The following is a 25856-nucleotide window of genomic DNA, read 5'->3' as shown; positions in this document are numbered from 1 at the left end:
AGAATTAAAACCTATCCATTTCTTCCTCTCACTCTGCAGTGGTTCTAATGGGCATAAGACTCTCCTGAGAGAACTGCTAAAATGTAGGTTCCTATGCTGCATATCCAGATATTGTGATTCACCCAATCTGGGCAGGAACCAGGATTCTGGCTTATTGTTAAATGCCCTAGATCATTCTTAAGGTAATTTGAGGACCCCAACATGAGAAATCTTGACTAAGACCTTTATCTATGATGCTTTCTTGCCCTCCCCTGCAGGCTGTCATAATTAATTGTAATAAACTCTTCAGAGTCTCTTTTGCAGCTGTCTGGGGCAACATACCTAAGTTATGGCCAATATTCTGTAAACAGGAGAGATGTGGGCACCTTCCAGATTGTATCTCTGAAGGATGGCGGGATGTAACTATAGAGGTGAGGACATCATGGCCCAAACAGGCAAAGGCAACACATCCAGTGAGAAGAGATCTGGTCTTTAATAACTTCAAGAGTCACAACAGTTTGACTTTTGTGTAAAGTCAGAGATGAAACATTCTATTTTATTTAAGATTCTACTATTCTGGGTCTCTATCACCCAGGGCTAAACACAGTTTTGTTTTGTTTTTCTAACGAATAAAATTATCAAATGATCACCCAGGATTGAAACAATGCAATATTATAATGTGAAATGCAGAGATTTAGTTATCTCACTTGCAAAATAGGAATTCTAGCACCTCCCTCATAAGACTATTTAAGAACCATCCTATATAATAGGTAATATGCAAACTGACCATCACTCCAACATACAAGATGGCTGCCCCCATGTGGTCAAAGATGGCCATCCCCATGTGGACACAAGATGGCTACCACAAGATGGCCAGCAGGGGAGGGCAGTTGTGGGGACCAGGCCTGCAGGGGAGGGCAGTTAGGGGTGACCAGGACTGCAGGGGAGTGCACTTAGGGGTGCCTGGGCCGGAAGAGGAGGGCAGTTGAGTGTGACCAGGCCTGCAGGGGAGGACAGTTGGGGGGGCCCAGGCTTGCAGGGGAGGGCAGTTGAGGGGAACCAGGCAGGCAGGGGAGGGCAGTTGGGGGCAACCAGGCTGGCAGGGGAGGTCAGTTAGGGGCAATTGGGCCAGCAGGGGAGCAGTTAGGCCTCAATCAGGCTGGGATCTGGCCTAAATGGGCAGTCAGACATCCCTCGAGGAGTCCCAGATTGGAGAGGGTGCAGGCTGGGCTGAGGGACACACACCCCCCATGCACGAATTTTGTGCCCAGGCCTCTAGTCTATATAATAAAAGTCTAAGCAGCAACTGTTACGATGGAACAACCAGAACGACTGTTCACTATGATGCACACTGACCACCAGGGGCAGATGCTCAACGCAGGAGCTGCTCCCTAGTGGTCAGTGCACTCTCACAGGAGGAGCACCACTCAGCCAGAAGCCAGACTCCATGGCTGGAGAGCACAGTGGTGGTGGCGGGAATCTCTCCTGCCTCTGCAGCAGCAGTGCTAAGGAGCAGTGAACCGAATGGTAAGGAGCAGCGGGCAGGCAGATGGTAAGGAGCAAAGAGTCCTGGACTGCAAGTGGGATGTCTGACTCCCAGCTTAGGCCCATGGACATCCCCTGAGGGCTCCCAGACTGCAAGAGGGCACAGGCTGGGCTGAAGGAGCCCCCCCCCCCCCTGCCAGTGCAAGAATTTTGTGCCCAGGGCCTCTAGTTAAAGATAAATATGCATGCAAATTGTGTGATGAAGTATCTGTACTTTGTGAGCAGTCATATTTATTTTTATTACTAATGAAAATTTATAAAACATTTTTATGACTATAAGCCATTGACTATATGATTAAGATACTATGCTAAGGTTGGTAGTGTAACTTAGAAAGAAATCTACCTCCAACTCTAAGCTTTGAGACTTGAGTGAATGCCAGGCCAAAAGATCTTGAGCAAGAAACACTAGCTGAGTCTACATTTGGCATCAAAACCCTAATGAGCTTATTGGGGACCACATTGCAAGTCAAGCAATGGCAATGTAGAGTTTCAAGGACCTTACAAAATACTGAGGGAATGTCTGTGAAAAGTTATTTAACTGGTTGATTTATTATTCATGTGCAAGGTTTATGATAAAGGCTGTTTGAATCGTATTCCCATCATCATGAAAAATAGCCTCGTCACAGTACTGCAGTCAGAAAGATTTATGGGTGTACTTTTGCCATATTTGAGAGGTCTGCTTAGTAAGGACACTGGAGTAGCATATGAGGGTGGCCATGTGTTAGTCAGATAATTTATATTACTTAAAATCACTCAAGGTGGGGCTGGTGGAGTTGAAAACATGAGGGTAGTTAAACTATTTGTAAGTGATATGAACCAGAGAGATTTTATTTAGCTGTGAGCACAAATCCGGAAATGGACTGCCATTATATTCTCTCTGTATAAATCTGGGGCAAGTGCTCACATTTGCTTTCAGTAGTGCTTCTCAAACTTGAGTGAGCAGCAGAATCACCTTAGAAGCTACTTAAGTACAGGGAGCCAGGCCCTGGTATCAGAGATTCTGACTCAGTAAGTTTGGGTCAATTTGGGGCCTAAGAATTTGTATTTCTAATAAGTACCCAGGTGATACTGCTATTCCAGAAAACATATTTGAGGATGGTTGTCGTGTGTAAGGAAGCTGATAGTGTGTATTTTTGTGTTGAGTTCATGGTGGAAACTGGAGCACTTAACTGTGTGTATTGGGGATAAAAATAAGTAGAAAAGATTGAATATAACTTTATTTTAATATCAAAATGCTTCAAATATTCAGTAAAAGGTGAATAATATTTACCCATCATACCTATTCTCTCTTGCTGGAACCACGATTTTAAAAGCAGGAAGTTTTGAATCATACAATGAAGATAAATTTCAAATTTCAATGTAAATGTAATTTAAAATGGAAGATCTTTGCTGACATAAATGACAGCTGCGATAAAGCAAAATGCTTTTAGAAACATATTGGAATTTTAGTGAGCATATTTTATGAAAACTTTTTAAAACCAAACATGATGAACACAACTCATTGTGTGAATTTTACTTTTTAAAAATATATCAAATTTACTTGATAAAAATATATCAATTTTAAAAAGTATTAATATCCTCTTTATTTAGTGTGCTTATTTATAACTTTTATGTTATTTTAGCAAATACCAAAAAGAGTATGCATAGTTTAATTTGTGATCTATTTGAAGTAGTTAATTATTTCAATAGGTCTTAAGTTCTTAACTATTAAAACTGCTACTTTAAGAACTTTCAAAGAGCTGAAACTGGTTTGGCTCAGTGGATAGAGTGTTGGTCTGCAGACTGAAAGGTCCCAGGTTCGATTCCGGTCAAGGGCATGTACATTGGTTGCTGGCACATCCCCAGCAGCGGGTGTGCAGGAGGCAGCTGGTTGATGTTTCTAGCTCTCTCTCCCTTCCTCTCTGTAAAAAATCAGGAAAATATTTTTTTAAAGGAACTTTCAAAGAGCTCTTTGTAGAGTAAAGCTACTATGAACATTAAAGTAGTTTTATCATATAATTTAAAAATAATTTTATTAATATCCATCTCTTTATGCAATCATACTGATATTTTTTCAAAGAATATATTATTATTTTTTTTATTGATTTCATAGAGGAAGGGAGAGGGAGAGTGAGATAGAAACATCATTGATTGGCTGCCTCCTGCACTTCCCACAGTGCGGACTGAGCCTGCAACCCAGGCATGTGCCCTGACCAGGAATTGAACCATGACCTCCTGGCTTATAGATCGATGCTAAACTACTGAGCCACTCTGACCCAGCAAGGAATATATATTTTACATGAGAAATCTAATACACCTGGCTTAAATGATGAATATACCAATTATTTCTGTCTATTGTTTTATAGATTATGAGGTCAGATATTTTGTTTTTAATACAATTGAATAGATGTGTTTGTTTGATGTACATCATTTTTTTAGCCCTGAATAAGATTCCATTGTCTGACTACATCACAGTTTATGCATTCATTCACCTACTGAAGGATATCTTAGTTGCTTCCAAGTCTTAGCAACCAGGAATAACATTGCTTTAAGTATCCTTGTGCAGATTTTATGTGTATATGCATTTTTAACTCCTTTGGGAAAATATCAAGGAGTATGATTTCTCAATCATGGTAAAAGTTTATACAACTTTGTAAGAAACTGTCAAACTGTCTTCCAAAGTGGCTGTACCATTTGGTAGTCTCACCAGCAGTGAATGAGAGTTCCTGTTGTTCCATATCTTCCACAGCATTTGGTGTTGTCAGTAATTTGAATTTTTGCCGTTCTAATTGATGTGTAGTGGAATCTCATTGCTGTTTTAAATTGCAATTCCTAATGACATAATGTGGACATCAATACTGTATGTAAAGGTATTTTTGTACCCACCATGTCTTTTTGTATGCAGTATACATGGGTTACAGGAAGACTTATTTAATATTGAAGAATGAATGGATGAATGATAAAATTAATCTAATCAAAACTAGGGCTCTGACTTTAATGGTAAATATTCTGACACAAATAGAGGCCAAAACTGAGACGGAGAGAGGAAACTTTGTCATGAGGTCCTTTGGCATCATCATATGAGCAGCTGCCTCCTCCACTGCATTCAGAATGCACTCTGAACACAGATGTTTTCTCCAAGATCAAATTAATCATTCACATGCAAAATAATAATACTGACATTATTTCCTTTCAAAGGAGAAAGTCCGTGTAGAACTAGCAGTCCTTGTTCTCACAGCATGCCCAATCACTTGGAGTGCAATTGCTGTAGCAAGGTTAAGTCTTACATAACCAGAAAAAGATACTGGAAGAATACTTAATGTTTAAGGTACATGACTAAACTTTCAGATAGGACTGAGCAAACTTCTGCTTAAGAAAAAGGTAGTAGCTGATGCATTTGACCCTAAATAAAGAATATTTTGGCCCTAACTGGTTTGGCTCAGTGGATAGAGCGTCGGCCTATGGACTGAAGGGTCCCAGGTTCGTTTCCGGTCAAGGACATGCACCTTGGTTGCAGGCACATCCCCAGCATGTGCAGGAGGCAGCTGATCGATGTTTCTAAATCTCTATCCTTCTCCCTTCCTCTCTATAAAAAATCAATAAAATATATATATTTTTAAATAATATTTTGATTTTAGTATCAATTTTTCTTCAGACTTCCCTATTGGTCTATCTGAGCTTCTTTAGTTCAATAATAAACACTAAGCAGTTATTTTTACTTGTTGCCTGCAGCTTTAACCAAGCTCCAGTAGGGTTTGAGTAGATATCCAGAAGAAACTATCTAGTGCTAATATCTTAGTGATGCCATTGTAATAACCTGGTTATTATTTAACAGGAAAGGAGGAAAGGGGAAGCTAGATATAGGCAAGTCATTTATGTAGCTTTGCCAAAAAGCTGCATTTAGCATTCTCCAAGTCTGTTCTCATCTGGTTGATGGGGGAAGGGACTGGACAAAGGCGGTTTAAATGCATGCCCAGTAAGGTCTGAATGACATGCGAAGATGCCTACCTATCTGCCTGTCAATCAAACCTAAAAGTGAGTCAATGGCCAGAATGGGCATCGCCACTGCAAGGAGATAAACCTGAATATTTAAACTTCCCAACAAAGGAAGTTCCCTTCTCTCTCTCGTGCGCTGGGTTCCCTCTCTCCTGTGGCAGGGGGTTGTGCTCTCCTGCTCCCACATGGCACACAGCCATGCTGGACTCCACAAAATAGACTAATGGACTGTAATTTGGCCTGGATGCTGAACTTCACCAGACTACAACACAGAATGGAGGCTCTGGACACTGGCCTTGTTTCTGGCTCTGCTGGAACCCCAGCTGCGCCTTTTGCAGGACTGGCTTAAGGGGTAGGGAACTTTGAAACCCAAGAAATGTAACTTCACGCAAATAAAGCCTTCTTCCACATCCCATCCTCCCATAGAGGCTTCTGAAAATGCTTATTTCAGCAGCACCCCAAGAACCTTTACCTGCTCCCACTAGCGACCGGGGAGTTTAATTCTCTGGTAATTTTCGTGCAGCTCAATTTGTTCTACTTACTAAGTCATATAGAATCTAGATTGCTCTATAATAAAAATAAGTATAACATCCTATGAAAGTGAATAATATTACTCATACTGCACTGTTTACTAAGAAACAGCATTTGAATCAGTACAGATTAGACACTTTGGCTATAGACACTGAGTATAAATTATATATTTTTTTGCAAATTATATACCTACAAAATAGGCATATCTACTTAATGTTTAAAACTAAAGCAAAATTTCCCATGGTTGATATTTCCACCAATGTACCTATATTAAAGCACTTAGGTATTGACAGACAAAAAAAAATCTGTAAATACTTTTCTTCCTTATTCTAGAAGCTATAATTTTTTTAAATTTTATTTTATTGTTTAAAGTATTATAAATAGTAGCTATAATTTGAACTTGTTTTTGTTGGGAGGGAAGCAATTCCATATGGTTTATTCTGTTTGGACTTTTTCTCCATTATCAATTCTGAAACTATTTTGTAACAATTCATCTTTCTCTATTTTTAAAATTCTACTTTTTTTTCCTTTTATGTGGCTTAGAATAAATAAAAAAGATTTATGTACACATTTCTTATTTCTGTAGTTTCTTGACAGTTAAGCTTTCTAAATGAAATATTTTTTCCCTTTATTGCCTTCTTTACCACTTATTTTAAAACAAGAACTTTGGAATAACAATCTTTAAACTTAAGGATTAATCTATTTTTAAAGTGGTCTGTCTGACTTAACAACTTTTAAAAAATGTATATATTTTTATTGATTTCAGAGTGGAAAGGAGAAGAAGAGGGAGAGATAGAAACATCAATGAGGAGAGGGAATCATTGATTGGCTGCCTTCTGCACGTTGGACCTAGCCTGCAACCAGGCATGTGCCCTTGACTGTATTTGAACCTGAGACCCTTCGGTCTGCAGGCCGATGCTCTTATCCACTGAGCCAAACCAGCGAGGGCTGACTTATCAACTTTTTAGGAGTGTGGGGAACCATAAATACTACATGAAAAGTGCCTAGTGTTGTAGACTATATCCTGATTTCATAAACATCAAACAGTGAAAAATATTTTCATCTAAGAAATGATAAAATAAACATTTATGGTTTAGATCTCAGTCCCATACCTCATCCCTTTCCTGAGGTGTTCTCAATAAAGGACACTTAGAAAATTTGTAAAATGCCATAACATCTGCCAATATTTTAGAAATAAAGCATTTATGTTTCATATTACCCCTAAATTCTGTTAAGATTTCCAATTACAAAATGACTTGTTTCAAAAAGCATGCCCATTTTCCAGGAATTTTAAAACACAGTTAAATGGAAACAAATGTGGATCTCAAGCAGTCATTATATAGTGGTTTTGCACATCCCTTTTTAAAAGTCCTAAAATAGGAGATGCTTTTCATAGTGACACACAGCAATCTCTGGTTTTAGTTTGAATACCACTGCAGGTGTTTTTACTTTAGGGTCACATTTAATTGCACTTTCAAGACATTAACAGTTTTCAGCTGTATAACAGCAGTGGTATATCTTATTTAAATCCAGAAAATAATGTGATAAAAACATCTACATACTTTATTATATTTGACGATCCTAAATGATCCCAGATTCTGACTTACAGAAAATTGAGACCTCATAGTTCCACCTTGTAATTAAGTACAGCGATTTACAGTCTCTCCTTTAGTTGTCACAGTAATTCTATTCCTGTCGTATAATTATAGATACCTCCTCCTACTTGGTTCCTGTGTATTTTCTGAACCTCATTCCTCAGGCTTTCTCTTCATTCTGCATGAAATCCTCATAATATAAATTCATGTTTGGCTTGTTTTATCCATTATTGGTTTCTATTATTTGCAAACAAAAATCCTAATTTCATTTTAGAGCACTTTGTAAAATCAAGACTCACCGTAATTTCAGAATTTTTACATTTTCATATAGCAAGATTATAGAGATACACTAGGTTTATATATCTTTCTTTTGGGTAGCCCAGAATTTTGGGATTGAGACACCATGTAAAATATATTATGATGTTTTAATTTCACAGGCAAAAATCAAATTAGATTAATTTGATTATTTATTAAGAAATATTTTCTGTTATTTATTAAGAAATATTATTTATTAAGAAATATTTTCTGTTACTATCAGGTTTGAGTTTTAGCATAACGAGATTGGGGAATAATAAATGACATTTTTAGGCAGGGCTGAGACATATACAAACTGGGTTCCCAAGAAGCTGGTAGGAGCATCTGTTTTAACCTACCCCAATTTTGTACAGCATCCAATTGGGAGGAAAATACCTATGTAGGTGTTAAGCAAGATCTCTTTTCTTTTTAGACAAGGCAAAATACTTAGATATATTCTCTGCCCACATCCTGATAAGCTATGGCATTAGTGTTTGGTCTAATCTTGGTTACTTGGAGGTCCTTTGCTAGTCTGAATCATATATATATATATATATATATATATATATATATATATATATATATATATATTGATTTTAGAGAGGAAGGGAGAGTGAGAGATAGAAACATCATTGATAAGAATCACTGATCATCAGCTGCCTCCTGCACACCCCCTACTGAGGATCGAGATCAAAACCAGGCATGTGTCCTGACTGGGAATCAAACAGTGACCTATTGGTTCATAGGTTGATGCTCAACCACTGAGCTACACCAGCCTGGGCACTATGAATCTTAAGGAAGTGGCAGAATTATGTGATTATAGGGTGGACAAAAAGATTTAAGCATGGCATCAATATAGTAGAAGGGCTGGTGCTAGAAAGATGTAACTGAAAAACCCAGTCTACTAGCTTCCAGCAAGGCTGTGTGAAGGGGAGTAGAGGGACCAACATCATCACTGGGATTCAGTATTTATATGTACCCAGGTGTTCTTTGAATGTTAGGTCTATTCTCTGATAAGTTCAGATTTGGTGGTTACCCTCAGCATCCTTTTCTCCCTAATTCTCAAATATAAAATATTTATGTTTCAGTCTCATCAGTGATGTTCTTGTTACTTTATCAAATCTGGACCAAGACTCTGATTGGCTGGGCTTGAGTCTCATTCTGTTCCCTTGATGCAGTGGGTAGAGTTTGTGTCATATGGCCACATGAAATTAGCATGGAAAATATTTCTCATAAGAAAAATCAGGGTGTGGTTATTAGAAGAAACAATGATAGAAGCATGACATGAAGAAAGAACAGACATTTAATCATTTGATGACTCTTTTAATCTACCTTTATGTATATCCTCTCAAGTGAGGCATATTCATAATTGTATTCTGGAATTTTGGATATAGTTACCTGTGCAAGTTGTTTCTTTAGATCTTATAAAATTATCATTAAGTTTGATATGGATGAGATTATTCACTTAGAAGGTAGAAGTAATGACACAAGTCTGATTACCAAATTGTAAAAACCCTGTTTTTAATGCCTAAATGCTATCAAGCCTTTTTTTTTGGGGGGGGGGGGGAAGAACGGGAATTAAGAAAGTAGTCACTAATCATGAGTGGAAAGGTTAAATCAATGCATTGTCTGGGAACCAGTATCCCCTCATGGGCGCTGTGTGCCATCCATGCTGAAGAACATGCCATCTAAGAATAATCTCAGTATGTGCCTTGGCAAGCTCCTTTGTGCCCCGCAATTGGCCCCATTGTGGGTGATTATAATTAATTATCCCCAATTCTGGATATGTTTCAAAATAGTGAAATACTGTAATTCTTCAGCTCTAGAAATGGCATTTAGCTTAATGGAAACATATTGCTTTATACAGTTGCCCAGAATTACCAACCGCCAGAGCAGACTGTGGACACACAGTATAACCGCAGCTTATTTTTGGATGGCGTCCATGTGGAGGAGTGGCAGCCGTCCCAGTGCTAATCCAAATGCAATGTCCAAGACTATTGTAAACATTTCCGGTGAAATAATGTTTTATTCACTGCTTTCTCTCTCACCTTAGAATTGAACAGAATGAACAAAAGGCAAGAAAAACAAGAAAAGTTTTAAGTGAAGATGCAAATTTTAAGTAGTATAGACTATATTTATGAATTTTTAAATATATTAACTTATTATCATTTCTAATAAAGTTAATTATGTGTGGATGTTTTGTGTTTGTATATGCATCTTCATTTCAAATGTGCTTCATTCACTTTTTTCTTATTTATTTTTATTTAACTTTTCTTTTGTATGTATTTTAAATTTTATTTTGCAATAATTTTTACATAGAAAAGAACAGGGTAAATTAATACAGAATGTTCTCATATACCTTTACCCCAAACCTCTAATGTAACAGCAGAAAGAATGATAAAACAATTATTGAACCAACAAATTAACATTAATACAGTAATATTAAATAAACTATAGACTTTATTTCAATTTCACCAGTCTTTTCATTAAAACAATATAACTATAGAAAGATAAAATATATAAGTGAATATCAAATCTCTAGAGCTATAGCTCTATGTACAAAATAATAGAATAAGTAAAAAAGGGAAAATGGACCATTGCATTACAAATAATTAAGATTGCATATATCAAAACATTATAGACATGAACAGAAAGAAAACTAGGAAATTTTTTAGCCTACAATCTGAGCAATACTGCAGAGTTAGCACATCAGTATGTATCTCATTATTGTAGTTTACAAGTTTTTAAATACAGAAATAATGTATATTGTTAAAGTTTCTTTAAAAACCCTAATCTTGTGCTCAATGATGCATACAAATATTTGCAAAAAGGCATTATTGAGTGGATCAAGGTAACTTCTCATATGTGTAAAACATGTTATGGTATTGAAATTCTTAATGGGTTTTTTAGAATTTAAACTCATAGCTAAAGAGAAAAAAATAGACAAATGGTTATTCTGAACTGGTTTACCTCCTCTTTGTATGGCAGAAAAATAAAATAGGAAATGTTCAAAATCAGGTAAGAATTGTGAATGAAGAAGTCTTAAATGTAACGTATCCATTTATTCAGTTACTCATTCACTCTGCATAAATTTTTGTCCATTTGCTCATGGTGCTCATCAAATTGACTCTCTTAGAGAAATTATGCAGGAGATGTACCTTGCCATTGCACTGTTTGCTCCCAGAGAGACATTAAAAAGTCAAAATGCTATGAGTTTTTGCAAAGTTTTTGCTCTACTTTTGCCACCTCTATAAAAGGAGTCTGGGATATTCAGTTACTGGGGCAAAGACTAAAAGCCTGAGTGTAATGAGACAGAAATTATTGAATGACTCTAAGGGTTTAGACGCATGTAGCTTTCATGTCAGAAGTAACAAACATTTATCTAAGAATCTAGGTAAATTATAAAACGTTCAAAAGTTAACTGATCTGTCTGTATCTGTACATAGCAGTGAGAGCATACATATGAGGCGTGGAAGACAAAATAGGTTCTGAGCATCAAGATGTCCTTTGAGAGCAATGCAGGTGTCAGGAATAGAAGAGGACTCTAAAACAGCTTCTTTAAAAGGAATGCAGACCCTGATGGATCATTGGCTGTATTATAGTAGGGTCCAAGGTGACTAGCATCCACATGTTCGTGTAAATAAATGCTTGCTGTTTAGAGGGGTGCTTTTGGAAATTAGCATTAATTGCAGATTTGAAACTAAAATTATAAAATTATGTTATAAAATATAAAACAGATTTTAAATATAAGGCCAAATAAAGTTCCATATTTTTCATGATTAATGCTAATATTTCCACATTTTAATTGAATAGAAGTAGCAGTCTTTTAGACTGCAGATTCTACTCAATTTATCTAAATACATTATATCTCATATCATTAAGGACTTTTTTGTGAACAAGACAGAGAAATGCAATGCTGCTCGCATATTTAAAGGGATTCTTAATATTTGATCACCTCTTAACAATAAAACTATATTTCTTTCCTCAGAATAAAAGCTTGAAAAACAAACTCTTGTCAGGAAATAAGCTTTGTGGCATCCGTGCAGAAGAGGTGAGTAAATCTTCTCTTCTAGCTTCAACTGGATAGAAACAATATTAGTGCTAGACTTTTTTTAACTAGACATCTTGTGACCTTTTCCCCTTCTAACATAAGTGCAAACATTGGAATAAGTAAAGAAAACTTTTAGATATATATTGAATGTTTTAACATTGCATAATCAAAGAAAACCAAAAAAGACTCGTGCATTTCTTAGGGGGAAAAAGTTATTCTGCTTAATCCAGGTTTAACTAAAATCAATTTCCTATACTCCTAATCTCCCAAATCTATTTATATTTTATGATCCCTGATTTAATGTAGAATATGTAGGGTATAGTAATAATTCTTAGTGATATTAGTGAGATAGTAGAGATAGTATCAGTAGAATCGAGGGCAGCTTTCTCTTAGAGGTGCTTGCAGCGATTACCAAAGGACACTGAGACCTGAGGGTCTCTTAGGGCAGGGCTGACGGAAGCCATTGCTATTTGCTCCGCCCTGAGACTCCGCCCCACCCCAGCTGTGCACAGAGGCTTTTGCATATGAATGGCCTGGTCCTTTGAAATCTAAACTTACCTAACAAACTGCAGCTGAGTCAGAGAGACCCAGAACATCTAAAAGAAGGCCCAAGGCCCCACAACAGCTTGCATTGCTTCACAGCTAGGCCTCATCTGGGCACCTCCAAAACCCAAACAAAGAAGAGGAATCTTCAGATCTCTCCATAGCTCCTGCTGGATGGCCTCAGGCAGAGGCTAAATTAGCACCTCCTTGGAGATCCAAGAGCCAGTGTACCCAGGGTCAGAGTAGGACCATCCAGATTACAACATCCAAGATCCATAAGGGACACACTCAGGGAGCAGACTCAGTGAGCACCAAAGCCCCACTGAAGCAAGTCTTGCCTCATAAGGGTGTCTCCAGCACAGTTCTCCCATCGTAGACACAGCTGATCCTCACAGCCAATTGGCCTAGAGGTCAATTCCTCCCAGTGATACTAACAACAATCAAGGCTTAACTACAGCAAGACTGTGCACACAGCGCACAAAGGGGTGCACCAAGAGTGTCCACTTCAGGTAACTGGGAAGGCTGAGCCACTCGGCCCTATAGGACACCTAGCACACAAAGCCACTCTATCAACACAGGGAAGCAGCCAAAATGCGGAGACAAAGAAACAGGTCACAAATGACAGAAATGGAGGAAAGCAAACTACTGGATATAGAGTTCAAAACCACGGTTATAAGGTTTTTCAAGAATTTTTTAGGAAAGGCCAATAAATTTAGTGAGACCCTCGAGGATATGAAAAAGGACCAACTAGAAATTAAGCATACACTGACTGAAATAAAGAATAATATACAGAGATCCAACAGCAGACTAGAGGATCGCAAGAATCAAGTCAAAGATTTGAAATACAAAGAAGCAAAAAACACCCAACAGGAAAAGCAAAAAGAAAAAAGGAATCCAAAAATATGAAGACAGTGATAGGAACCTCTGGGACAACTTCAAGCATACCAACATCCGAATTATGGGGGTGCCAGAAGAAGAGAGATAGCAAGATACTGAAAACCTATTTGAAGAAATACTGACAGAAAACTTCCCCCATCTGGTGAAAGAAATAGACTTACAAGTCCAGGAAGTGCAGAGAACCAAAAAAAAAAAAGGAATCCAAAGAGGACCACACCAAGACACATCATAATTAAAATGCCAAGAGCAAAATACAAATGTGAATATTAAAAGCAGCAAGAGAAAAATAGTTAGTTACCTATAAGGGAGCACCCATATGATTGTCAGCTGATTTCTCAACAGAAACTATGCAGGCCAGATGGGAGTGGCAAGAAATATTCAAAGTGATGAATAGCAAGAACCTACAACCAAGATTACTCTACCCAGCAAAGCTATCATTCAGAATTGAAGGTCAGATAAAGAGCTTCACAGATAAGAAAAAGCTAAAGGAATTCATCACAGCCAAGCCAGTATTATCTGAAATGCTGAAAGGTATTCTTTAAGAAGAGGAAGGAGAAGAAAAAGGTAAAGATAAAAATTATGAACAACAAATACATATCTATCAACAAGTGAATCTAAAAATCAAGTGAATTAAAAATCTGATGAAAAGAATAATCTGGTGAATATAATAGAATCAGGGGCATAGAAAGGGAGTGAACTGACAATTTTCAGAGGGAAAGGGGGGTGGGGGTGGGGGAAGAGACTGGACAAAAATCATACACCTATGGATGAGGACAGTGTGGGGGGGCGGTAAGGGCATGGGGTGTGTTGGGAACCAGGTGGAGGGGAGCTATGGGGGGGGGGGCGGAAAAGAGGAACAACTGAATAATCTGAAAAATAAAGATTTAATTAAAAATATATATAATATTTCTGAATTTTTATTTATGATTTATTAGATATTTTATATGTTAGTATCACACAATGTTAAAATAAATTGAATATATTTGTTATGATTTATACATTTACCCTATCTCTTTATGGATCCAATTTTAAGTTTGGGTTATAAGGGAGGTATATATTTTGTTACAATAATTTGTCTTCAATATAAATAGAAATTTTTATTGTTCGTTTCATTACTGCCAACAACAAAACAAAAGAGTAATGACTTTTATTAATGTTTTCTAGATCAGTGAACCTAAATGTTTGGTATTCATAGATGAATAAAATGCCCAAGTCCTATTGACACATAATAGATTGCTAATATTTCAATTTTCCACAGAAGAATATAAAAAATAATGGAAGCTGCTGCTGCAAGTATCATGTACCACCATATCATCATCACTATTACTTCATGAAAGAAATGATATTTGAACATAAATTGTTGGAAAGAAAGATCTCAGACTAAACAATAGTCTCTAAAAGGGAAAAAAATAAACCTAGCTAAAATGTTCTACCATGGACAATGTCTTCTATCTTTATCACCTTCTTTATCTTCTTTTTATTATAACTACTAGTAGCCCTGTGCATGAATCTGTGCGCCAGTAGCTTGCTGCTGCCCTCCTGTAGCTCTCCGCCCACTGCCCCGCCCTCGTGTAGCTCCCTCCACCCCTCCCTGCCCCCCTTATAGCTTGCTGCCCTGCCCCCTCCTATAGCTCTCTGCTGCCCGCTTGTAGTTTGCTGTCCGACCCTCCTGCAGATCCGTGATCCAGTTGTTATTTCATTGGTCGTTACACCTCATGGCAGAATGGATCATTAGCATAGTCCTCTCTTATTATATAGGATAATAATCATAATTATCATCATTATAACAAACTTAACTTTTGCTGTGGACTTGTGAAAACTTCCTGACTCATAGGCACCAACATTTAGAATTACATTTAGGATCATTAACATAGTTAAAAGAAAATTACTAAAATCCCCAATGTAGTAATATCTGAACTCTTTGAAGAGTACCCCTCTGAAAATTTTAATTTCCTAAAATGATGCCAACAAGGTAAAAGAAAACAGTTAGTGTCAACTGGGTTTCATATCAAGGTGCATTACAAAATAAAGATGGAATCATTCAAAATGTATTTATTCTTATTTTCCATATTCTCATTAGATGCTTAGATTGGATTTTGCTTTTTAACTACTGAAAATTAGAAGAAGACTGGAATAGGCAGATGCAGAGAAGTGATAAGTGACTGTAATGAAAAATTCTAAAATGATATTTTTAAATAACCATAGCTAGGCTCAGGAATCTATCTGTTCCTGTTCATTTAGTATAGAAAAATACATGTAGGTTTTTATTATAGTTCCTGAATGAATTACTGCATTATGCAAAATTGATATTTTAATAATGAATCCAAGTTATGAAGAAAAGTTTAAATTATATTCTGAGCATTCAGTATAAGTATGCAATAAGAAATGAATTGCCAAAATGGTTAAACTGAATCATTTCTAACACTTAAAATATAGAGTAGAATAGAAGTGAAATTGGTAAAAAAAAAAAAAATACACATTGTATGGAGTGCTAATCTCTCATTCCCCATTGATATTGGTCAACATTAGTTTGGATAAAAAAATGAAAGCACCCTAGCTTGTTTGGCTCAGAGGATAGAGCATCAGCCCTTGGAATGAAGGGTCCCAGGTTCAATTCTGGTCAAGGGCATGAACCTGACTTGCAGGCTCAATTCCCAGCCCCAGTAGAGGCATGTGCAGGAGGCAACCAATCAATGTGTCTCTCTCACATTAATGTTTCTCTCTCTCTGTCTCTCCCCCTCCCTTTAAAAATATCTTCAGGGGGAACATTAACAACAACAACAACAAAATCAGAATGTGTTTTCCTAAGAGACTGTGCTGGCTATAAATGAGTCCTGGACAGCAGATTGCAACCTCAGGGAGAAAATGATACTTGATCGTACATACGTAGTTGAGAAAGATAACAGAAGTAGTCCTTTACTAATTCAGTAGCACAAAATTAAGGATAGTCATGAAAACCAGGAAATGTCTTGGAGATAAAGTTCATATAACAAAAGAAAAATGCTGTGTCTGAAATGTAATTATTTTGGGTCACTTAGGAATCTTTATGAGAGAAACAGCAGAGTTGTAGTAAATGCAGACCTGAGGTAGAAGCATAAATTCAAGGGGGTAAGGACTCACTCAGGTGTGAGTTTCATTCTTAAGGGTCAGTACCAACCAGGTACGCACAAGATGGCTCTTTGTCTTCTAATGCATTGTGTCTTACATTTTACTTTCACTATCATATCAAGAAAAAGAGAATGCCTTTTTGAGGAAATGGAACCTTACTAGGTTTTAAGAAAGCACAAATCCTTGCTGCTTCTGAGTACAGGCAGTCCTCGGGTTAAGTCGGACTCAATGTACATTGTTTCGTGGTTACTTCGCCATCTCCCATTTATTTATAAAAAGAAAAAGTTCCATCATTCCGATGTATGTACATATGTGCTTTATGTTTTTTTATTATTTCTTTACCACAAGTAAAGGTCAGGAATTGTTATCTTTCTTTTAATTTTTTTTTTTTACTGTTTTGCTTCATTACTGCTGTGTATGTGCTCCATGTGAGTGACTTAGGTGCTCATGTAGGTGGGTTCCCACTTACAGCGGAAATTGCATTAGGTCATGCTGTAGGAACTATCTTTGCCTTAACCTGAAACCTACTGTATAGAGTTTAATTACATAATTCTGAATTGTTAATGTCAAACTCTTCCTCCCTTGCTTCATGTTCCTCATATTCTCTCTCTCACACACACACTCTCTCTCTTCCTCTCTCCTTCCTCACTCCCTCATTCTCTTCTTCCTTCCTTTCTTATTTTTTTCCATTTCATTTTGTTTTCTTTTTGTTCTCTCTTATCCGCTTCCTGATTTAATAAATCGCAAAATGCAGATGGCTCACAATAAGGATGTCTATGGAAAACTGTTTCTAATATTAGAACCTTCCATTTACAACACTTTCAATTTTATACTCTAATTAGTGGTACTTCCAGCATTGGATAAAAATTTAGAAATTATAGCACTATTATAACACAGTCTTCCATTTTGCAAACTCTACTACCTTGCATGTTTAGAAATGTTCTGAATATTATAGGAAAAATCACAGTACACTGCAGTTGGTTCAGTGGAAGACTCATGCCTTCAATGTATGCTTCGAAAATTATAACATTTCAAATATTAGTGGACTTTATTAAGGAGGATATATCAGCAGAGTTTACTGGGATAGAATAGTACCATTAGGATATTGTTTTTATTATGTACTGTGGCCAGCTACTTTTAAAATTGAATTTCATTAAGATATAATTTACATAGAGTTTATTCCATTTAAGTATACAGTTTTAATGGGTTGGATCGTTGTATATATTCAAGAAATAGAACATTTGCATTACTCCCTAAGTTCCCTTTGGCTATTTTATAATCTCTACTACCAATCCCCAACATATGGCAACTACTAACATGATTGGGTTCCCTATCCTTTTGTTTGTATTTTTATAGATTATCATATAAATGTATTATACAAAACATAGCTTCTGATGACTGGATTCTTTCACATACTACATATAATGCATTTGAAATCTATCTACATTGCTACATGTTTCAGCCCTTAATTCATTCTTAAAGTTAGTATTCTAATATTGCATTTCATGGAGGCACCATAATTTAGTGTTAATCGGTTAATGCACATGTAGTATTTTCCAGCATTTGACTATAATGAAAAATATACCTTAAACATTTATGTACACATCATATATTCTTTTGGGTAAATACCCATAAATAATTGCTCTATAATGCAATATGTGTATGTTTAACTTTATAGGAAGCTGTCAACATTGTTTCCCAAAGTGACTGTACTGTTTTATATTCCCATTCAACTATTTTTTCAATTATCTTTTTTTTTCATGTGACTATTGTAATCTATTTGTTTGTGTTCTATTTCTTCTACTGAAGAATCAACACCAATAATCTTAGATGTAGAGAGACAAATGACTGAGGTTCTTAAGTTGGAATGTTTGAAATTGGGTCTGCCCTGGAAAAACAGGAAGCATATTCATTATCTGTGTTTTATTGCTAGAATAGTATATTCCAACTAGAGACTCTGTGCACGAATTCGTGCACAAAGAGCGTGGGGTCCCTCAGCCCAGCCTGCACCCTCTCACAATCTGGAACCCCTCAGGGGATGTCCGACTGCCGGTTTAGGCCCAATCTGGGACTGCTGGCTCCTAATTGCTTGCCTGCCTGCATGTCTGATCGCCCCTAACCACTCACCTGTCTGCCTGATCAACCCTAACCACTCGCCTGTCTGCCTGATCACCCCTAACCACTCTGCCTGCCTGACTACCCCTAACCACTCTGCCTGCCTGCTTAATTGCCCCTAACCACCCTGCCTGCCTGATCGCCCCTAACCGCCTCTGCCTCGGCCCCACCCTGTCGTTTGGCTGTCTGGTCTAATTAGCATATTACGCTTTTATTATTATAGATGTGTTAGCCAAACATATACCTTCTGAGAGAGATTTCTGTTATAAGCACTTTTACATTTGTAATGATCCTCTTAAAAAGCCTGTTCTTCTAAAGGGCAAATGCTCTTCACCTCCTGTCATATTAGCTTGCTGTCTTCTCCTTGGACATATGTCAAATTCAAATTTGGTTGTCAATTTAAACTTATCCATATTTAATCTTACCTTAATAAATAATTGAAATAAGCCGTCAAAACTGAGGCATGGAATTGAAGAGATATACTTAGCATCTAAAATTAGAGGTCGGGCATGCCTGGGTGACTGGAATTCTTTGCCAGGGGGAACAGTAAGCCACGTTCTTTAAGGATTACCTGTTAATTTTCCTCTGAGCAGGCTTTGGTTTGCTCTTCCTGCCTATAACAGCTGGATAACCAACTCTCAAAGTGGAGTTGTTTCCTGTTTCATTTCCAAAGTCTTCGGACTCTTTTACTTGGCTGAAAAATTCATTTTGTAAAGTTTGAAGAAATGCTAATCATCAAGTTTAAACATATAAATGAAATTAAGGCACTAATTCATGTTTCTGCTCTTACAGTCAAAAAAAATTCAAGCCCAGCTGAAGGAGCTTCGTTATGGGAAAAAGGATTTATTATTTAAGGTGAGCATCTTTCTCCCTTCCCCCTCCAACTTGGTAGCCCAGTGTGTAAGTTATTTAAAATATGACTTAGCTTACATTTCCAGATTTGCACAATAATTAGAGTTGTATTTGACTGCATTTAATTAATGGAGATAAATGCATAGATGGTTTCCTGGGTACTTACTTAATCAAAGGCAGGCATCATTACAAAGTATTGACCCTAAATTACTTTAATTTAGCATTGAAGAATATTGTCTGTTGGAATACTTACATTAGGGAGAGCATTTATTAAGTTTCCTAAGATGAGTTCATTGGTGACCTACATTCTTAACTTCCAGAGATCCTGCAAAAATCACTTTATTATCAAGAGTCTTCATATTTAGTCATTGTTGATAGATTTTAGCTATCGATACTTTTCTTTACAAGACTATCAAGTCAAGAGCTCTACCTCATTAGACATCTATCACAAACTGTGGATGTGATAGATTGAATAATGCCCCACCCCAAGGATATAAACTTGGTAATCTCTGGAACTTGGTAATGTGATCAATAATGGCAAAGGCGACTTTGAAAATATGATTAAGTTAACAATTTTGAGATGGGAAGATTACCCCAAATTGCCCAGGTGGATCCTAAATATAATCACACAAGTCTTTATAAGAGTGAGACAAAGAGGCCTAAATAAGAAGAAAGTTATGTGACCACAGAAGCTGGGGGAGAAAAGACAATGAGAAGGATTTCCATCCTTGGGCCTCTGAAAAGAGCTAGCCCTGCCAACACTTTGGTTTAATCCATAAAATCCCTTTTAGATTTCTGACTTCCAGAACTCTAGGAGAACACATTTGTGTTGTTTTAAGCCACATAGTGTAATGTAGTTTGTTATACCAGCAAACTACTACAGATAAGTTATTTTTGTCTCCCTTGAGCATGGGAAATAAGAGGCAGGTGCTTTTCATTGTAGTGCTTATGATGCATTTTCATTGCCAAATGCAGTAGAAAATGGGGTATTTGGCTCATAGTAGTAGGAATAATAATTTGTTTTAATAAATAATAAGAGCAAATTACTTTGTATGTAATATTGCTTTTTTAAAATGTTTTCATGAGATTGATCGGCGCAATCTACAAATGTAAGGTTTAAAGAGGGATAATTCCTCATTTTATTTAATAGTTGGAAAATCCTGCAGGTTGTTGTTGTTGTTTTTTTCTGTTTTTTTTTTTTTTTCTATAAACAGTAAGAAATGACTTACCTCTCCTCTTCACTTTTGGCTTAGAGTCATGAGAAGGTGTTCCTTTCATGCCAACCAATATTTATGAAATACTAACTATATGCAAGACACATCTTGCCACTTGCTCTTCCATAAATATGCTCCCTGCCATTCCTTTAACCTCATTTGTAACAGGACATTCCCCAGTACACCAAGAAAACTGTTAATTAATTCTCCTTAATGCTTACCGATCCCAACTTCTCAGCACTCTTCTCATTGTACATAATGAATAGACAAGACAAAAGTATGAAACACAAGGACTAACATTAATCTTTCAGACCAAGACCCTTGAGCTCCGAATATCTTAACCCTTACATTCAGCTTGGCCTTGGCTTTTTGCAGTCATCAACAATAAATAATTGAAACAGGAAAAAAAAAGAATATATGTATGTTTTCATTTGCAAAGAAATTTCTAGTTCTCTGTGAATTAGTTTAACTTAAAATCAGGTATATAATAAAACAAATTCAACTTCCTAGAGCTGACAAGGTTTAGGTATTAGGCCGACAGAAATATGAAGCTTTTAAATCTTTTGAATTTTATTTCTCAAATAGAAGAGTTATAGAGAGAAAAATTGGGGGAAGGGAAGGAGGAGACCTGATAATTTTCAGCGATCTGCTTTTTTGTAATATGCCAGTTGTTGAATATGGATCCGTAATTCATCAACTTTCAGAAAAGACCAAAATGAGGACTCGTTGAAAATCTTTATGATTTGAAAATGAAACATTCCATGTAAGCCTTGTTATTTCATGCCACATTGGGAGGAGCACTTGCATTTTAAATCAAGTGAGTTGTGTATGAATAGACCATAAAGTTGCATACATTAGAATGCTCCGTTTATACCCTTCCCAAAAAGCGGTTTAACAGAAATATTTTTATATTTTAATAACTAAAATAACAAGAGGTCTTGAAGCATGAGAATTTTATAACTGGTCCAGGAGCTAAGCAAAGTCAACAAAGGCCCCAGATTTTCTCATGTGTTTGTGGACATGTCATGATCCTCAACTTACTAACTTGTTCTAAGCTTTGAATCCTCATTGTATTATGATAGTGACTAAGTATCTATGTATATGCTGCCTTCATCCAACTGTGTGCAAAGTCAGAGAAGAAGGGGTGGGGTCACGTGTCCTTGAGGGTCATAATTTTTATAAAGAAGAAAAAAATTTTAAGAATTCTTCCCAAACTTTTTTATATATCCTTGCAGAAGTGAGACCTTAGTGTTTTCAGCTTTTTGTGTGTGTGTGTGTGAAATATTGCTTCTTTTTTGCTATAAAGGAAGGGGATTACTGATGGGGAGGCAACTAACACTTTCTACTACAATGTACTCATCCACTCATCTTGATAGCAGTAAGCTCATCTGATTTGATTTGCCTACTACTGTATTCACAGAGTACATTTAGGTCATGCATAAACGTATTTTATATGTACATTGATTACCAGGGCAGTAGATAGTATAAATGGATATATGTAGCCCTAAAGAGTATTTAACCACAGAAATTCACCCATGTTTCTTTAAAACTCAGCATGCAGCTTTGGCTGGTTCGCTCAGTGGTTAGAGCACCTGCCCAATTCCCTTTCAAGCACAATAAATACCAACAGATGCACTGGTTTCTATAGGTTCTAAATGCTTCTATTTTCAGTCCACATAAAAATAAATATAAATTTTTAATGTGAGACATCTGTTTCTTCTGAGCATACTGCAAGTTTGACATGTGTTTCTGATCAGAACTCACCTTAGGTTTTAAATGATAGATTAGAAATCATGGCCTGTAGTGGAGTCAAATTTGAGCATGTTGGAAGTATTACTGAGGAACAAACCACATCCTCAAGTAGCTTTCACCTCTAATTAAAGTATAGAACAATTACACTAGTGTTTCTATTCTAGACATGATTTTTTTGAATGTATGATAGAAAAAAGAGTGAAGAAAACATACTGCAATTTCTCATTATACAATTTTTTAAATGCCTTGTTTTTCATATTTATCTTAATGGTGATGCCAACTATTATTTCAGCAAACAGCAAGTTCTTGTCTTCCTATTAATACTTTTTTTGGCAAAAAATTTAGATGTTCTCCTTTGTGGTGGCAGGAGACCTTTCAGATACATATTTGTGAATTGACTTGATTTATTTGACTTCCTATTGTTATTGGTGGAAGTAGGGCATCCCTTTCCCCACTAAGTGCTAGAGGTGGGGTCCTTACCGTAGCTCAAGAAAAAGAACTTTCTGAGACTCACACAGGAAAATGAGTAATTTTTACTTGTGGAATTACATCTCTGTGCTTCCAAAGTCCTATTTCTCTCAATCCGGTCCTGGAAGAAATGCAAGTGAAGATTCAGGAGAGCTAAAAGCAAAAAGCAGTGTCCAGAGTTTCTGTTCCATGTTGGCATTGGACTCAGTTCAGTATCAGGCGAGTTGCAGTCCATTAGCCCATTGTGTGGGGTCCAAGAGAGCCTAGAGCCAAGAGAGCGACCTCCTTTGTTTAGGGGATTAAATATCTTAAATCTTCCAACTCTTGCAGTGGTCATGCCTACTCTGGCCAATGACCTGTTCCCAGGTGTGACTGAGACACAAGTACATTCCCTGTTTTACCCGACTTTACTGGGCATGTGTTCACTCCCTTTCCTCAAGGATCTGCGGGGAATGGACTGGGGCTCCCTGAGAAGTATAAAGCGTTAGCTTCCTGGCAAAGCTGCACAAATGACATATACCTTTTGGGCTTCCCTTTGCTCCTTTCCTGTTATTAATAACTAGGTTTATTCCAATGGTATCACTATCATTGCTGTTACTCTGTTACTATGGAGTTTGTTAACCTATGCATAATAAAAGAGAAGCCAATTACTTTCAAATATAATTGCATAGAAAGCTGCTAAAACAGACAAATTTAGAGAATTATAAAAAAAATGAGATTTCTCGAGGGTGAGAGTAAGGGGGAGAGATCAACCAAAGGACTTGTATGTGTGCATATAAGCCTAACCAATGGACACAAACACCAGGGGGCTGAGGGCATGAGTTGGGGGGGGGGGTTGAGGGGGTAATGGGGGGATAAGGACACATATGTACTACCTTAATCAATAAAGAAAAAATTATAAAAAATTATATATATCCAAACTGTATGTTAAAACTTATGAAAGATCCTCTGAAATTAAACATATGATATAGAAACTTAAAAAAAATAAAAGACACAAAATACTTTTAAAAAATAAAGAGTATTTTTTTTTTCTATGAAAACAAAAAAAAATGAGATTTCTCTATAGTTTGCAAAAGCAAGAGCAGAATCCCTAATTACTACACACCCTGGGAGGCAATAAAATCACTTCAATTATTGTCCCTAATGTGTCTCTTACAGAAACATTTCAGGTATCTTAGTCTCTACCTACCATAGTTGTTTGAACTGAACAAAGCCCATTTAAGAAACAAGTACAATCAAGATATTACATAAATTTTCAACAACATAGAACCTTCACATTAGAAGGGTCCTGTAACACGTTTGATTCCAATCTCTAGCACGATATTGACTAATCTCCCGGACAGCATTGCCCCGATTGTAGATATTCAGTGATTAAGGTGTTGCAACATTCCAATGTAGGTTTTTCCTTCTTACAAAATTCTGAACATTTGCAAATTGGATTCTCACTGCCAATTGTGGTTGATTTTTTTACATGCCAGGCTCATATCTCTAATGTGAGCTTCCCCATAGTCTTCCTTTTTGGTTTCCTTCTTTATGCTTTGACCCTATCTGCCCTTTCTATTCTCTGTGTCCACTCTTCTAAGGCCCCTCCAGAAAGAAAATTTGAGTCTGTGATGTAATTAATGTTAATTCCCAGGAACATTGTGGTTTTAATCCAAGGATGGAACTCAATTTATTGCTAATGGTGAAGTAAACTGGAGGGGTGAAGTGGGGTATAATATTTGAATAGGTAACAAAAACATTTCAGTACTCTAAACTCATGCTACTTAGCCAGAAGCCAAAATTTAGTCACCAACACACAATTTTCCATTTTCTTCCCTATTGTGTAATCTCTTTTGTCAAAGTCATAATGAGCATATCTTCCCATCTTGCCCCCAACCACAGCTACTCTGCCTATAGAAATATAAATCTGATAATTCTCTGAGGCTGGAAAACTCTATATAGGATATAATAGGTGATGTGTGGAAACTCTATGAACATGTTTAGGGTAAAATCTTTTTGCTTAATCAGTGCTTCTTGCAACAAGTCAGATAAGCCACAGAGCACAGTTAAGAAACACCTACTATGGAGCCTAGGCATTCATTTGCTGCAAGTGAAACAAAACAAAGCACTTCTAAAAAAGGCTAGTTTAGAATTTTGACTCATCTATATATAAAGGTACTTACTTATATCAGACCTGAGCATCATCTAGTAAATATTTTGTCCAGTTTTTCTTCCTTAGTAAAATGTACATTGAGATGGTAAGAAGAATATAGAGTTGCAACCAATAGATCAGGGTTCTTTTTATTGATTTCAGAGAGGAAGGGAGAGGGAGAGAGATAGAAACATCAATAATGAAAGAAAATGATTGATCATCTGCCTCCTGTACAACCCTTATTAGGGATCGAGCCCAAAACCGGGCATGTGCCCTGACCAGAGATTGAATCATGAATCAACACTCAACCACTGAGCCACACCAGTCAGGCAAAGTGAGGGTTCTTTATTAACTCTTTTACTTAACCTGGAAACCGAGCTAAAGGAGTCACTTAGCCTAGTTGAGTATCAAATCCTCTGTCAGAAAACTAAGAATAAGATAAATACATATACTTCAAAGTCATGTAACAGATCAAAAGAGATTAATATGCAATTAATTTTGCATAATATTTTATACACATTCCATTATCAAAGAATTGATTTTTTTCCAGAGAAAAATGTATTTCTCAAGGTCATAACAGGTCACTTTTTTTTCAGTCTAAACAATTGTTTTCTTGATGCCATTCAAAAAATGCATCACATCCTGTTGACTCAGACCTTCAAACATTATAGTCTGAGGGATGTGTAAAACTGCATTCCTGGCCCTTTTTTTCTCCCTTACGTTATAGAGCCACCTCATAAGCCAGGGGCAAAGCAGTTCATCCCCTTCATTTCAGGCAAATATATTTGTTTTATTCACTTATA

General features: G+C 36.7%; 1 protein-coding gene across 1 annotated transcript in view; it reads left to right on the top strand.

Moving 5' to 3' along the window:
- LUZP2 (leucine zipper protein 2) overlaps positions 1-25856 on the top strand; it is a gene marked incomplete at both ends in the record, with an annotated part of 306815 nt that overhangs the window by 231877 nt on the left and 49082 nt on the right. Inside the window, 2 exons of the mRNA XM_079788833.1 lie at positions 11908-11970; positions 19426-19488. Of these exons, the coding sequence (XP_079644959.1) occupies positions 11908-11970; positions 19426-19488 (126 nt within the window). The remainder of the gene's footprint in view (positions 1-11907; positions 11971-19425; positions 19489-25856) is intronic.

Source organism: Cnephaeus nilssonii, assembly GCF_951640355.1.
Source record: "Cnephaeus nilssonii genome assembly, chromosome: 13".
NCBI lineage: Eukaryota > Metazoa > Chordata > Mammalia > Chiroptera > Vespertilionidae > Cnephaeus > Cnephaeus nilssonii.
The sequence above is the reverse complement of the archived record's forward strand: the minus strand, read 5'-3'. Positions and strand labels throughout refer to the sequence as shown.